The 16,554-nt window shown below is 37.4% G+C and overlaps 1 protein-coding gene across 9 annotated transcripts in view; it reads right to left on the bottom strand.

Moving 5' to 3' along the window:
- Positions 1–16,554, bottom strand: part of LOC148873543 (Peptidase family C54 protein) — a 39,749-nt gene that overhangs the window by 8,138 nt on the left and 15,057 nt on the right. For 3 of the 9 annotated variants that reach the window (XM_088963610.1, XM_088963612.1, XM_088963616.1), the window contains exons 2-6: positions 7,631–8,164; positions 7,401–7,486; positions 7,174–7,224; positions 6,635–7,020; positions 1,965–2,103 (exon numbers count right to left, since the gene is read on the bottom strand). In XM_088963610.1, coding sequence (XP_088819736.1) covers positions 1,965–2,103; positions 6,635–7,020; positions 7,174–7,224; positions 7,401–7,486; positions 7,631–8,093 — 1,125 coding nt within the window. In that variant the 5' untranslated portion in view covers positions 8,094–8,164. Of the gene's footprint in view, positions 1–1,964; positions 2,104–6,634; positions 7,021–7,173; positions 7,225–7,400; positions 7,487–7,630; positions 8,165–12,460; positions 12,695–16,554 lie in introns of all 9 variants that reach the window. The other 6 variants (XM_088963613.1, XM_088963615.1, XM_088963617.1 and 3 more) reach the window with 4 other exon arrangements.

Genomic DNA, 16,554 nt, shown 5'->3' on the forward strand with positions numbered 1-16,554 from the left:
TAAGGTAGGGAAGCACAACAAGGAAGATTCTTTGAAAAGAAAGGATTTATTACACTTGGGGGCAAACACTCAATGATAATTATCTTGTTTTTGGTCCCCCCACCCAAAAGGCTCCTTTTCTTGTGCCTCCTTTTTGAAAGCCCTCTGTTCTTCCTCCCCTCAGTCGATTTTTCCGGTAAAGGAGCTTTGAGCCCAAAAAAAAAAATTATCTTGTGTTGTTGGTAAGTGTTTTATGGGGAAAATCAATACTCTAGACTGCCTACAAAAGAAGAAGCCTTTTATGTGCTTGTCCCCTAGCTGGTGTATTCTTTGCAAAGCTAATGGTGAGGACTGCTTCCACTTACTAATTTCCTGCTCCTTTGTTGTTGCTATTTGGGATTGGATTTTTGCCTTATTGGGTTGCAGGTGGAATTTACCCACTGATGTAAGTCTGCTTTTCAACCCATCGGCCTTTGTATGGCCCACAAAAAGAGGGAGGATTATGTGGAAATGTATCAGAGCAGTTGCACTTTGGACAACTTGGGAAGAAAGAAATGCAAGAATTTTTCAAAAAAAATGAATGAAGTCTCCCGGATATCAAAGAGTGCATCTTACAAGGGCAATGCATTGGTTGAGAACTTCAGAAATCTTTCCATTTGTTCTCCTTTGATGACTTTGGAAGGAACTGGATAGAGGTGGCTAATAGCTCCCTCAAGAAAGAAAGGACTTCTATAGTATGGACTCCGCCACCGGAAGGTTGTGTAAAACTGAATTTTGATGGAAACAGTCAAGGCGATCCTGGCCCCTCAGGTATAGGAGGGGTTTAGAGAGATAAGGACGGCAATATCTTAGCCTTGTACTCGGGCCCAAAGGGAATAGGAGACTCAAATAGGGCTGAGTTGTTGGCAGCTTTACAAGGTATTCAGATTGCTAATCAACTTGGTGTTGAAAACCTTCAAATTGGAGGAGACTCCAAGATTTTTGTAGGTTGGTTAACATATCCGAGCTCAATCATTTGGTGCTACAAGAACCCGTGCCTCTCAGTGGGATGCTTATAACAGTTCTCATATTTTCTTAATAAAATTCCTCTTCAATTATTAAAAAAAAAACACTCACAATAATTAGCAGTCCAAATTTAAAAAACCAAATCAAATGAAAAGGTAGGGGGAGTGCTATGAGATTTAGGTTGCATTAAAAACAAGGAAAATCAATGGTTTCCCTGGAAAATGATACTCAATAGGAAAACAAATCACTTTCCTATTTGGCTTTAACTTGGAAAGCAAACCTCAATGGATGAGACAGATATAGGTGTCACAAGATTTGAAAAGAGAGGCATGATCCACTTTGAGAAATTCTCCATGTTCCTCCTTTTACATGAAGTCAAACAACACTTGAAGGTACAAAAGGGAGGCTGCCTGCCACAATGACAACAGATTCATGGGATGCTACGGGGAAGGAGACCCTCACTGTCAAACCCAAGCATGCTACATGGGGTTAGTTTTCCTTTTTTATATAAAACAAGGTTGATATACTGTTGGTTCAGGAATAAAAGAAAAAATCTGTTGTTGGCTTGGGTTAAGTAAATGAACCATTTGGTTGAAGGCGTTCAAATCTAGCTGTGAGAGCATATAATTTGGTTGCTGAAACAAAATGTTCCCTTGGCAATATCTGTTCATTGTCAGCCTAACAAACTCAAGTCATGAAAATAAACCTATTTCCTAGCACATTTAGATAAAAATTTAGAAGCTTTCAATTGCTAATAGCTTGTAAAAAGTGTAAAAAATGGTGGGCACAGAGCTCATCTGAACTGAGGAAACCAGAAGTGGTCAAAATGCAACAAGCCGGTTAGATGCAGTTTTCAAGTTTCAACACCTTCATGCAAATCAAGCACTGTGTTTTTATAAAGAGATTGTGATTTACCATATCAAATTCAGACACGTTTAAATAACCAGATAGAAAAGTGATCACATAAGATAGCACTATACCGCTTGAACATCATGTGGATCAAGATAGAACGCTTTGTCATCTTGCACGCCAACAATGTAAGTTGAAGCCCCAGGTTTCCCGCCTAAGATGCCAAGACTTTGAGGAAAAGTGAATGTCGCCCACAACAATGGAATGTATCTGATTTAAAAATCCAAGTGAATGAATGTTAATGCACAAATTAAATGAGTTATAATCATCACATTCCATTCTTAACCCCCCCCCCAAAAAAAAAGGCATCATAACCCATAAAAACGTGTGGAATAAATCAGAGAGAACCTCAGGAATCTGGATAAAGCACTTGGTATTCAAATAAAAAAGGATTTACAAACCTTGTTTATTTAGGAGCTTAGAATAATAGGTTTAAGTCAACAATGAACAGTGCATGGGGTTCCTACGTTTTGGACTACCGACTACCTGTACCTGATGCAGTAAATGGATTTATGGTCACATTGCTAAAACCTCCTTGATCTTTTGCTGAACAAAAATGAACATTATTAGTTCTCATAAGTTGGATAATGAAAATCTTTTAAAGAAGCTCGAGAGGCAATGTGGAAAGCAATTTAGGCCATGTTTGGCCCGCTGCCATGAGTATCATTCTTTCAATTCTACTCATTCTGGGCAAAAATGGGCAAGAATGAATTGCATAAGTGTTTGGGCCGTTTGGCTACAAAATTCTTGCCATAGGCCTCATTAATTTTAAAATGAAAAATGAGTCCATGGCACAAAAATTGAGGTAACTTGCAGAACTAAAAACAATAGTGCTCCATGTTGCCCATCATTCTTCAAAGTTCTATGCCAGCGGTCATAAACCGTTGGTCTAGGTCTCAAAAATCACCAACATAGACTTTTACCAGCGGATGGCCGACGATCAACTATCTATCAGCTGTTATCGTGAAAACTTATGCCAGCGAGCATTGACCGCCGACCATCAGCCGATAAAAATCTATACCGACAGTTTATACCACCGGCAAAGAGCTTCTTTGAAAAATGGAAATGAGCAATATGAGGCACGATTATATGATGTTTTATTATTATTTATGACCTTCTTTAATATATTATCTTTATTGAGTATACTATTATCAATTTGAAGAAATTGTTAGACATTTTTTGTACTTCGTGTTATTAATTTTATTTTTAATTTTACAACTTTTAAATTCTATCTTTATTTGAAAGTAGCAAGCCATTTTCTTCATCTACACAATTGCCTACTCAATTATGAAAACTAATTTCCTATTAATTAGTTTTAAATAGGTGCTAATTTCTTCCTTTAAACTTTCTTTTACATTTTCTCTATGCAAATAAATGCAAAAGCTTTTCTAGTTTGTTACCTTTTTTTCTTTTTATATTTTGTATTATTAATGTGGGGCCCACATGGTTGATTTGTGTTTCTTTAGTATGAGTCTTGTTTGTTTCCACCATTTATCTGGCTAATGAGTATTATATGTATACCTATATTATTATTTTGATTGATGAAAAATGAACGAAAATTAAATTTGTAACCAAACACTCAAAATTTATTTTCATTCCTGCCACAAACAGAATCATTTTTGGGGAAAAAAGTGTTTGGTTCATAGCAACATTTTCATTCTGCCCATTTCTACCCATTTTTTCCATTCTAGAATTTTATTATTGGAAAGAATGAGTAAGAATGAGAGTTGAACCAAGCATGGCCTATTCGCCTTCCCATTCCATCCAATACCACTCTTCACATCCCATTTCATTATAGCTAACCAAAACCTTGAACAGAATTGTGAAGAGAGCTCAAAATGGGAAAGGTGAGGGACCAAATCTCTGATTTTTTTTTTTTTTTGATAATTAGCTGATATGAAGTGTATTCATCACCATGAGAAAAGCCCTGGCTGTTCAGAATTAACAGCAGGAACAATACACTTCCAGCCTTGAGCTGTCCATACAACAACACAAAAACAGAAAATATTACATTACAGATCAATCCAACGTCCTGGAATACCCCATATGCAACCTTCTCTGGCTACCCCTGCTCTTTTTAAAGTATCTACCACTGTTGACCAATCTAGGAGTCCACCTGAACAAGCAGTTCAGGCTTCTTCCAAGAAATTTGGCTTCCTGAACCATAGCTTTGAACCTTCCGTTTCTTCACTATCACATTCAATACAAACTCCTCTGTAAAAAGGAGGGTTATGCTTCTATCTTCTGACCCTCTTACTCTTTTTTTTTCTTTTTTCTTTCTTGTTTCTCTACATAGAAAATTAATCTGACATAGGGGCACAGCCTTGTTCATGAAACTTGACTAATTATGGTTCCCTACACAATGTTAATCTACAAGATTAAACTATATCTTGATCCTGTGTAGGGGAAGGAAGAAACCATCTACAACCTTGTTTATAAAACTCAGTTGATTATGGTTCCATATACCATGTTAAATTTCTATAGATTTTTACTCTATGTTGGGAGAAAAGCCATCTATAACCTTGTTATTGAAACTTGACTGATTATGGTCCCTACATGTCTGCTATACATAAAGCTGGTATTTATCAATTTATTCTTCTTGTTTTCTCTCAAACTAAAGGGAGAATGTACACCAGAATTTTCAGTAGAAAATTTCAGCTAAAATCTATATTGTCCACCTTGTTCATTTGCACTTCCAAAGTCAGAACCAGAAGGTTGTCTTTGCCCCCAGCAGTTTAATCAAGGGAATATCTATAAGACAACCTAAATGGGGAATACCCAAATAATAAGAAAAGTACGGACAGGCCTAATGCAGATTTCTGATTTCCACTGCAGAGCTATAAACATTCAAAATGTCAACAACCCACACTCTATGCACCAACGAATGCCCGTAAATTGGCACCAATTCCGAGCTGGCACCTACCCCAACAGTACTTTAGGCCTACAAATTCTGACCCTGGGCTGAATTGTCTTTCTCCCAATAATAAAAACCTAGTTACTAGTTTAATTTGGTGAATTATGCTATGTAAGAAAGCTACCTAAATTTTTTTTCACCAACACATTGATGAAAATCCAAATAACCGGTGACGATCACCGGTTCTCACTTATCAAAATGATTAATAAATAAATAATATAGCAATGAAATGAATGATTTAAATGACATGAACAAACTATCCTTAAGTTGCCAAGAATAATAAAATACAAAGCTAAAATATATGAAGATATAAACTTCTATTGGCAATAATTGATAATAATATTGGCCATCCTTAAGTATTAACATAATTAACAAACAAATAGTGTGGTAAATCAAATTGAATGAATTATTTAAACGTCACGAATAAAATGGCATTCAGCATCCAAGAAAAACAAAATACATAGCTTGTTATTAAACCCCTTATTTGGAGGTAGGTGGTCTATGCCTTCTGATTTAAGCTTGTTATTCAACCCATCTGTCTTTGTTTGGCACGCTAGAAGAGGTAAGGTCATGTGGAAATGTGTCAGGGAAGCCACTCTGTGGACTCTTTGGGAGGAAAGGAATGCAAGAATTTTCTTAGAGAATGAAAGAGGGTTAGATGAAATGAAGGATTGTATCCTAACAAGAGCAATCCATTGGCTGAAAACTATGGATATCTTTGATGACTTCTCCTTTGATGACTTGTGGAGGAATTGGCTAGTAATAGCTAACACTTCAACAAAGAATGATAGAATTCTGTCAGAATGGGTTCCGCCTTTGGAAGGTGTCATCAAGCTGAACTTTGATGGAAGCAGCCAAGGCAAACCCGGGCCTTCAGGTATAGGGGGTATCCTGAGAAATAAGGACAGCAACATAATTTCCCTATTCTCAGGACCGGTAGAAGTGGGGGATTCCACAAGGGCAGAAATCCTTGCTACAGTACAAGGAATTCAGATCGCCAACCAGCTTGGGGTGGAGAATCTCCTAGTTGAAGGGGACTCTCAGGTGGTAACAAGGTGGCTCCTAAACTTGGATACCACCATTTGGGGCTACAAAGATCTCATAAAAAAAGTTAAGTGGTTAACCAGCAATATGAGAGTTGAGGTAAAATGGGTTAGTAGGTCTGCTAATTCTTTGGCTGATGCTTTAGCCAAACAGGGGGTTTCTAGGGAAGATCTTTTTTGTGCTTCTTTGTAAGTTGTTATTTATTTGGAAATCTGTACTTAACTAGCCCAGAGAGGTTGCAACTCGTGCCTTTCCTTGGGGACTTTGTACTATTGTCTATTTGCTGATTAATAAAATTATTTCAATTATCAAAAAAAAAACAAAATACATAGCTAAAAGAAATGCAGCTATAAACTTCTATGACATTGATTTAATGTCTTATATTAAATTGCAAAAATCCAGCCTCAAATAGAATCTGAGAAGTTTATCATCCAGTTGTAAAAACCATGTTAAATGTGTGAATTTGTAATCAATCCTAAAGACAGAATATTTTCAATCAAATTTTATTATCAGTCCAGAAAGTAGTAGTAACAAATGTTCTATAAAAAATCTTCAAATGAAGCCAGTAAATAGATATGCTACATGTTAACAACAAGATACCCAACCCATGGAAGAACCAACCCAGAAAAGATTACCAAGCAAGAAAGTTACACTAATCTCAGGGCTCATCTGTAACTTACAAAAACCACTCCTAAAAATGGGTACCTTTTTTGTTTGGTAACAAAGCAAGCAAGGTTAATTAATAACAATAAAAAAAGATACTTGGTCAAGACAGCTAAAAACCTGGGATTGACTTTTTCCAGTCCAAGAACCAATGGAACCAATAGAAGAATAGGTGCCCAATCAACTTGACCCTTAGAAAACTCGGAACAAAGTCTAGCAACATCTTCCACACAGACAACTGGAGCTCCACCTCGCTCTCCATCTTCATCACCAGAAACTATATAAACAGCCATGGATAGTGACTGGTTCTCTATTTCAAGGTTCGTCTGCTCTCTCTTAGAACGAACAAGGGTTTCCCATGAACGACACATGGCATATGGTCCTACCCATGAACCTGCAGCAAGTCCATAAGCTTTTCCAGCTTGAAGAAGATTGTGTATGGAGAAAGCTGATGCCTCAGAGTCACCAAAAAGGTGCAAGATTTCAATGTACTCTGGATCAAAAGGCTGCATAAACAAAAAAGAATCATCATGAGCATCCCTGTAGAGCTAATTAAAAGAGATTTATCACTCTCTCGCTCTTTCTCTCTCTCAAAGTTAAACTAAATCCTACTTTTCAATATACTTATATGGTATCGAAGTATTTGAGATTCATCTTACTGGCTGCAAGGGTTTTCTCCAAGATCTTCCCAAACAATGAACAAGCAATGCCTGCAGGCATAGATATAGTAATTTCATGACTAATACCAAGTAAACAGAATTTTTTTTGTGTTTTTTTTTAAGATAAAACAGAAAGATTCAATGAAAAGAATGGCTGAACTTCCTGAATTATATGAATAAATCCTGCTTAATCAATAAATAATTCAAATGTACAAAAGAACCTGTACCTGGGCGACAAGCATCTGACTGCTTCTAAGCATGCACCCCCAGTTGACATCACTGGTGAACTTTGAATCATCAATAACATCAAATCCTGCAGAAAGACTCAAAATTACTTTATCCCTTTTCCTTTTTTGTCATAATAATGTACTAAAGTCACCTTCATTCCCTTTATCTAGGCAAGTAATGAAAGCAGTGAATCAAATATAGACAAATGAAGACTAAACAAAAAACTGACCTTTACGATATGTCATCCATATTCTTGATGAGAAATCCTCTGTAAATGCAACCAATCCATTGCCATTAACTAAATTGCCAGAAGAGTCTTCTTCTGAAACTTTATAACATACACCTAGAAGCCATATTTCACTAGTTGAGCTAGAAACACCAGTCTTGCTTGGTCCTAATATACGCTCTTGAAGTCTCCTCATTGAGCCAACAGTCAAAACTTTCTTCAAAGCTGTTGTCCACCCATAGGTTTTACTGTTAAATGTCTTCTTTACAGAAATAGATGATTCACTGTATGTTTCAAAGAGTGATGATGGAGATGTAAATAAGCTCGACCATAAAGAACCCTTTGAGGATGTAGAGTCGCTAATTTTTTGGTCTGAACTAGTAGAAACCAGATCTCTATTTTGAAGAACAGTTGAGCTTCCTGCAGGAAATTTTGAAGCCACAGTCTTCTCAGGTAAGCCCTTCATCAGCTAATCATAGGTCAACATACCATAACAGAATCGGTTCGTAGAAGCAAGCCAAAGTGTGAATATTTTATCTGCAGTTCAGATGTACAGAAAAATGAAATGGAACTCATTCCAGCCACAATCTAGACACCTAATGGTGGAGTAGAAAATCAAGGAGAAACATTTGACAACTGTTTATTTCTTATTAAGAAATAAAAAGAAAAGGTTCTTTGTGGGCCACCTAATTTGTAATATTTCTGAGGCGGCAATATGGAAATCAGGAAAAATTTAAGCATTTTTTTATTGATGATAAAATTAATAAAAAGAAGAAAAGGAAAATGAAACAAAACCATTGCACTAAGATGGTGACCGAGAAAACTTAAATACAACCAGACACGCCTATCTTGTTGGTTTTTATTCTCTTCTTTTAGATAGAGTTCTTGGATGAAATTTAGTAAGATGAAAGGTAATGAAGATCTATGGGGGGCTGCCTAAATATTAAACCATTCTGAGATGGTGTGGCACTAAAGGACAAAAATGATTGAAACAAGGAAATTTCCATTTTTATGTAAATTAAAGAACATACCTAGATGATGTAAGATGAAGGAGAAAAGTCCTATTGGGGTGAATATGATGGAAAGAAGAGGAAGAATTAAGGATCTGAGTCAGGAAAGAGAGACTCAGATCCAAATAGAGAAGAGAAAGAGAAGAACAGGTGTCACTTTAGAAGAAAAAGAGAGAAAAAAGAAAAAAAAGATAACACTATTTACCCTTAGGCAACTTCAAGAAAACTTCATTCCATTCATTTCAATTACAATGACTCTACTTATAGACCAAACATAAGGATTCAGGTCTCTCTTTAAGGCCATTACCCAATGTTGGTCTCATCTATCTGGGGTCATAGGAGGGGTGGACTGGATATAGTTCAAACCTTGGCATTTTTTTGCATGATTCAAATCTCTCTTTACAGACTCCAATTTCAACTGGAAAATTCACCCAAAAGAAATCCCAACTACTAGCTAAGGTAACCCAATGGGAAACCCATAGGGATACTCAAGTAAGGACTCCAACCCTTAAAATAACTTCAATAATTCATTACTAATCTTACTAGTAACTTCTTTGAGGGCAGAAATAAAGGCCTTACTCCAAGGCCTAAGACTGGCAAAACAATGGGGAATGCAACAGAGAAGTGAAAGCAGATTCCAAGCTGGTAATAGGTTGGATGCAAACAAGAAGTTTGGGAACATGGTTCTTCAGACAACCACTAAGAAAAATTATGAGCTTAGCAAAAGAGATGGGGTGCAGTTTAGATGGGCAAGAAGGTAAGCAAATGGAATGGCTGACACTTTAGCTAAGCAAGGAGTTAATAGGGAAGCTTTGTTTTGGGCTTGTTTGTAAGACTGGAAAAACAATAGGAAATGCAACAGAGAAGTGAAAGGAGATTCCATGCTGGTAATAGGTTGGATGCAAACAAGAAGTTCGGGAACATGGTCCTTCAGACAACCGCTAAGAGAAATTATGAGCTTAGCAAGAGAGATGGGGTGCAGTTTAGATGGGCAAGAAGGTCAGCAAATGGAATGGCTGACACTTTAGCTAAGCAAGGAGTCAATAGGGAAGCTTTGTTTTGGGCTTGTTTGTAAGACTGGCAAAAAATGGGGGATGCAACAGAGAAGTGAAAGGAGATTCCAAGCTGGTAATAAGTTGGATGCAAACAAGAAGTTCGGGAACATGGTCCTTCAGACAACCGCTAAGAGAAATTATGAGCTTAGCAAAAGAGATGGGGTGCAGTTTAGATGGGCAAGAAGGTCAGCAAATGGAATGGCTGACACTTTAGCTAAGCAAGGAGTCAATAGGGAAGCTTTGTTTTGGGCTTGTTTTTAAGACTAATAATGTCTATGGATTCTCCAGCCATCATTTGGGTGGTGACAATTGTACTCTTTATTTAATTTCATCGATGAAAGTTACCATTTCCTATCAAAAAATAAAATAAAATAAAATAGAAAGACCTAAATTCCATTACCAACCAACACCTAATCAGTAAATGACCATAATTCCCACAAAATATGTTAAATTTACAAAAACTTAGTCTTGTTGCATGCATAACTCAATTACCTATATAATGGCACCAAAACAATGCAAAAAGGACAAGTTTTGACCCCTAAAAATAGGATGGAAGAAAAAAAATGGTGTAACTGCATTTTCAACTTCTCAAATTTTCAAAAACTCTATAATTAGAATCTATAAACTAAACTGACCCTTTAAAATGACTAACCCTATTTTGGGGGGACCAGAAATGTCAGTTGGGCTTGGTGCCCTTCTTGGGGTGCCTCAAGGGGTTTGGTAATGATGTGGAGAAATCATAGAGTGGAAGGAATTGAGGAGTTAACGGGTAAATTTACATTATCTGTCAAGTTTAGGTCTCTTGAAGATGGATTTGAGTGGGTTCTAACAAATACTTGTGGACCAAATGGGTATAGGTTAAGAAACGAGTTTTGGGAAGAATTGAGTGATATAAGGGGATTAGAGAGGGGGGGTCTGTGGTGCCTAGGAGGGGATTTCAATGTTATCAGATTTACCAAGGAAAAAGAAGCAGGCCTCTGACTTTGCATACCTTCAACTGGATCTGGTTGCAGAGCATCTGACGTAACTTCACCCAGCTTGCCATTAAGAAGTTCCCTCGAAGTCAATTGGACCAGTTCTGAACCGATTATTAATCGGTTCTATAATATAGACCCAGAACCAAACCAATTGCTAATTGGAATAATTGGATCAATCTTTTCTAATAAGGGTTGAATTCTGTATTTCAGGCTAATTTATCTCTAATGAAAGTTATCGTTTCTGATTTAAAAAAAAAAAAATTGGAATAATTGGATCTGACCCAATTATACTTGACATCTATAATTACCCATGGTAATAACAACTTAGAACTTCATTTTTGATAATATGTTGATAAAAGAAGTGTTTTTAACCAAAATGATTGTATATACTGTTTATGACATTTACCTTTTAGACACAATATAACAAATCTTACAAGAAAACTAGGAGACTTTTTATATATTATTAATGATATATCAGCTCAGGTCTTAATTGGTTTAGAACAGCAAGAACCAGTCCCGACCCAATTATTAATTGGGGCACAAACCACAGAAGAGCCTCCAAGGACTCCCCCTATTTTTTTTATTCTTTGGTTTTCAATTTCATTTTTAAATAATATATATATATATATATTATTTAAAAAAATGGGTCCCTGTAAACAGGTGTATCAAGACCCCAAAGATACAATACAATACACCTGATACAGGACATATCGTATTGAAATTTTGATCCTTGATTGAACCCTCAAAGATTTCAAAACCTGAACCAATAAGCAAGAGAAGAACTTAAAATTTTGTCTAATCAATACATTTTCTTCTTCCACCTTTTCTTTTCTCTTTTCCTATAACAAAAGTAGGGGTTCAGCCCCTATATTTTTTTAATTTTCTTTCCTTTGTTCTTTTTCTTCTCATAAAATGTTGTTTTTCTAGACTTAAACATGAAATTTATAGTTCTCTTATGAAAATTATGGATAATTATTAAGGAAAGATGGTTATGGAACCTAGGAACTACCCTAGGATATATGGTTTTACATAAAAAATAAAATAAAAATAAAAAAAAATCCATCGCCTAGGCGCCACAACTAGGAAACAAGGCGCCCCCTATCTCCTAGCCTCACCTTGGTGCCTTGAAAACTATGATTATTAATGATATATCGACCCAGGTCTTAATTGATTTAGAATAGCAAGAACCAGTCCCAACCCAATTATTAATTGGGACACAAACCACAGAACCAAAACCAACATAATTGGTTTGGTTGGTTCAAATAAATGTGTCAACACACTTGGTTGAAGTAGAGGTATACAAGTAGAACGATGAAGAGGAACAGAAGTATGAAGAGTGTTTGAAGTAGAGGTATCACTTACAGGAGCAGTGGTAAGATGATGATCTGAACCGGGAGGAAGGAGAGTCACAAGTGTAGGGGCTGGAGCACGTAACCACTTGCGAGAGAAAACAAGAAGGTCCTTCTCAACAGAAGGAGGTGGAGTATCCTATGAATCAAAATTTGGCAAAATAGAAACAGACGGTGCAGATAGTCTAGCAATTCCAGCAAAAAAGGAAATGTGCTCAAGGAAAACAACACTACGTGATATACGAATGCGACGAATAGAGGGATCATAACAAAGAAATCCTTTGTAGTTAGGACTGTAACCCACAAAGGCACACATGACAAACTGTGCAAACAATTTAGAGTGTTCACGAGAGGGAAGACGAACAAAGCATACATCCAAAAACATGAAGCATAGATAAATCTGGAGAATGGCCCAACAACTTCTAAAAGGGAGACATATTACCAAGATAGAGGAAGGAATATAGTTGATCAAAAACATAGTTGTACTAGCTGCCTCTACCCAAAAAGAAGGTGGAGTATGAGAACTCCTGCAATAATGTCCTCACAACACTAAGGATATGTCCATTCTTGCACTCGACCATACCATTCTGATGAGGAGTATCTGAACAACTTTGTTGCACTTGTATTCCATCATTCTTCAAGTAGAATAAAAAATCTCCATCAGTGTATTCTCCCCCTGAATCCAAACAGAGAATATGCACTTGTAATTAAAACCAAACCCGTACCATAGCATGAAGCAGCTTAAATGTTGGGAACACCTCAAACTTGTGGCGAAGAAAGTATATCCATGTGTACCTAGTACAATAATCAATAAACGACACAAAATATTTGTATCCAAGCCGAAAAGTGACAAATGCAGTCCAGACATCACTATGTATAAAGCTCAAACGGAGAGGTTGCATGCTCAGATATGTGAGGAAATGGTAAGGTATGACTCTTACTTTAAGCAACAAGAAACACAAGATGTATCAAAGGTGTGCAAGGAAGGAACTCTATTCTTAATAAGGCCTGAATCAAACAAAAATTTTAATTTTTTAGCATGTAAATGACCCAAATGTTTATGCCATAAGTCCCAAACATTATATCTATGACTTAGAAAGGAACTAGAAATGGAGGAACTAAAATAAACTGATGGTGTTGTTGTTTGAGACTTCTCAAACTCCAATGCAAACAAACGGCCTAACCTGCGCCCCTTCCCCTTCCCTTTCACCTTCCTAGTGTTACGATCCTAAATCAAACATCCATCCTGAGAGAAGATGAGAATGATACCTTCATCAACTAAATGGCCAACAAAAATCAAATTTGTAGTGAAATTAGGAACAAGAAGGGTCTTGGTAAGAGGGAAAGATGCAGTGGGTGAAATCTTAAGAAACAGATCACTACTACCAATGATGTTTAACTTTTCACCATTGGCAATAACAATATGTTTATGATGGGTTTCAATAAGGTTACTTGGTTGGTTAGGGTAGGCTCCTGTCACGTGGTTGGTAGCTCCAGAGTCGATGATCCAAATATGAGAAGGAGAAGCACAATAACCAGAAAACTCACCAGGTAAGACAATAGCAGAAAGAGCAAAAAAAAATAGCAGATGTTACCAATTGTTGAATGTTTTCCTCAACCATAGATGCCAAAGAATCACCTTTAACAAAAGAATCACCACTAGTAGTAGATTTCTTACTCCCATATGCTACAGCAGAAGTGTCAATTCCATAGGTTGGTCCTTCCAGTTTTATAGGAATAATATCGTCTATATCAGGCTCCACTTTAGCAAGAAAATAACAGTCCAGGCACAAAGATATCAGAGACAACCAAATTCAGCAATCAAGAACTCGAGATGACAGTCCAAAAAAAAGGAAAGTTTTAAGACTGTCGAGTCTAACCTTTCAAATATGAATCTGAAATCTGAATCAAATAAATGGGAAGCAAGAAAACCGTAGGATGATACCAGATCTAGGGTTATAGGCTGATCGAATCAACCGATTGAGAGAAAATTGTGATTTACCAACACATCAGGCATCTTTTTCAAGAACAAGGAGGTATCTTGTGCTGATCGAAACAATCCTTAGAAATCTCCAAACCAGAAACTGAGTGTAGGGTTAAGAAGAGCTTGAGAGATCCCTTTAATCTAGAGAGAAAAACTAAAATCACTGGCTCATGTAGAAGGCCCGAAGTCCAAAAAAGTTGCATTCTAAAAAATGAAACTAAACAGTGTTGCCGCCCCAAGAAAAAGATCAGAACTCCTTCGAAAACTTCACCAAATCAAATGTTGTTTGTAGGTAGAATAGAGGAGGTCTAGGCGACACCAGATCTAAAGCCCAAAGTTGTTGCCGTCCAAAAATGGAAACTGTACAGTGTTGCTGCCCCAAGAAGAAGATCAAAACTCCTTCAAAAACTTCACCAAATCAGATGGTGTTTGTATGGAGAATAGATCAGGTCTAGGCAACACCAGATCTGAAGTTTGGCCTCAAACCAATGTCTCCCAAGAGAGATCTAATGAAATCTCTCCTGCTGGTTGCACAAAGAAGACTGAACAAAAAAGGGTTGATCAAAACAGCCCTAATACGACAGGATTACTGCTTCTAGTGAGGTTCAACAGAGAGAGAAAATAGATCAGAGAGCAACCTACTCTGATACCATCTCAACACTCTTGGCTGAATAGAAAAAAGAACAAGAATAATCTTAGAGGTGTCAAGAATGAATAACCCCCACCTCAAAGAGTCTCTTATATATTAAAAGATATGTACAATTACAAGAATGCCCATATAGGGCTGAAAGAGAAAAGAAGAATAAGATGTGTTAGCGTAAGGGGTATTTCTGTCTTTATACTTATATTAAGGTTGTTGATCTGTAATATTATGCTAGAACCAATGCTCCTTACTTAAATAAGGGCACATAAGTCTTTTCCATTTATTTTAATAATAAAAGCACATATCTGGCCGAATGGGAGTTAGGTTTTTTGACTTCCAGTTCGAACCAGACTTTCTCCTTTTCTCTCTCTCTCTCTCTTTCTTCCACCTTTCTACATCTCTCTATGTGACTAATCTCAGACAAATAGAACTCCAAGGCAGGCCAAATCATAACATGGTATCAGAGCCACTCGAATCTACCTAGATTTCTGTCTGCCTAGATTTCTGTCTACCTAGATTTCTATTCTCTGTGCACCCAATCTACGGTTTCTCTTGATTTTCCTGCATTCAACTGGAGATAAGGGAAAGGGCTGAAAAGGAGTGATCGCCCTCTCCCCTTGGAGGTTTCTATGTCTCCAGTCGTGTCTTGTGTGATCGGTTGGTGTGGTTTCTAAGAAGCCCTCCCCTAATCGATGAAGAGAAGAGGGCCGATCTATGTGGTGCAGTGGCTGTCTTATGTGGATTGATTTTCTGCTCGTGTGGTTGTTCCTTCAGTGATAAGGTAAGAGATTTCTATGCATGATTTCTGTTATGGATCAAATAGGAAGTATGTTTCAGATCATATGTTGGGGTTTCAGACAGTAGCGTGCTAGGGTTTATGCTGTTTTTGTGTATTTCAAAGGAAGAGTTGTGATCATATAGTGGTGAGATTTTAGGTAGCCGTAGGAGTAGGGTTTGTGGTGTAAAGAGTACAAGTTTCAGCAACAACAAGTGCTGAAATCAGTGTGACGAGTGTGATCTAATCGTGTGCAGTGTGCAGAATTCAATGATAATAGAATTCAGCAAGTGTGCAGAATCAGTGATAACATAATGGGAGATAACAATGATTGTAAATCTAATGTGATGGTGCCTACAGACTACCTGAATGTTCAGATGACCTCCATTAAACTAAATGGAGAGAATTATGTGCCTTGGGCTAAATCCGTCGATGTCTTTCTAAAGGCAAAGAAGAAAGTAAAACACACAAGAGAGGAGAAACCCTCCACTGACTCTCACGAGTATGAAGACTGGGAGCAAGAGGATGCTCAGATCATCACATGGTTATGGAATAGTATGGAACCCAGGATTAGTTCAAATTTCATGTTTCTTGACACTACCAAAGATGTGTGAGACCATGCGAAGAAATTGTATTCAAGTCAGGACAATACAACCAGAGTGTATCAGCTATATCAGGAGTACTTTAATCTGCAACAGGGTAATCAGAGTCTTGAGGAGTACTATGTCAGTATGAGAAACATACGTAATGAGCTGAATGTCTACCACCCTCTCACTTCGTATGACAAAATTCAGCAACAACAGAGAGAACAGCTTGATGTGACTCGATTTTTGGTGGGACTGAAATCTAAATATGAACCAGTACAGACTCAGATACTAAGAGGATCAGCTCTCCCTTCTTTAGAAGAGGTATTTGCTCGACTCCGGAGGACTTCTATCAGATCTACTAAGAACTCTAATGTCTCAGATAGATCTGCCTTTGTTGTGTCGAGAGGTCGTGGTGCTAGAGTTGGAGCTCGGGGAGCTCAGTCTGGCCGTGGTGGTGGTAGTGGTCCGGTGTATGGCCAAAGTGGCAATGGTGGGCCTACTTATAATCGTGGTGGTGGTCGTACTAGGGGCAGAGATTCAGGGGAAA

The sequence above is a fragment of the Nelumbo lutea genome, chromosome 1 (genome assembly GCF_056320005.1).
Source record: "Nelumbo lutea isolate HS-2025 chromosome 1, American lotus-T2T, whole genome shotgun sequence".
Taxonomy (NCBI): Eukaryota; Viridiplantae; Streptophyta; class Magnoliopsida; order Proteales; family Nelumbonaceae; genus Nelumbo; species Nelumbo lutea.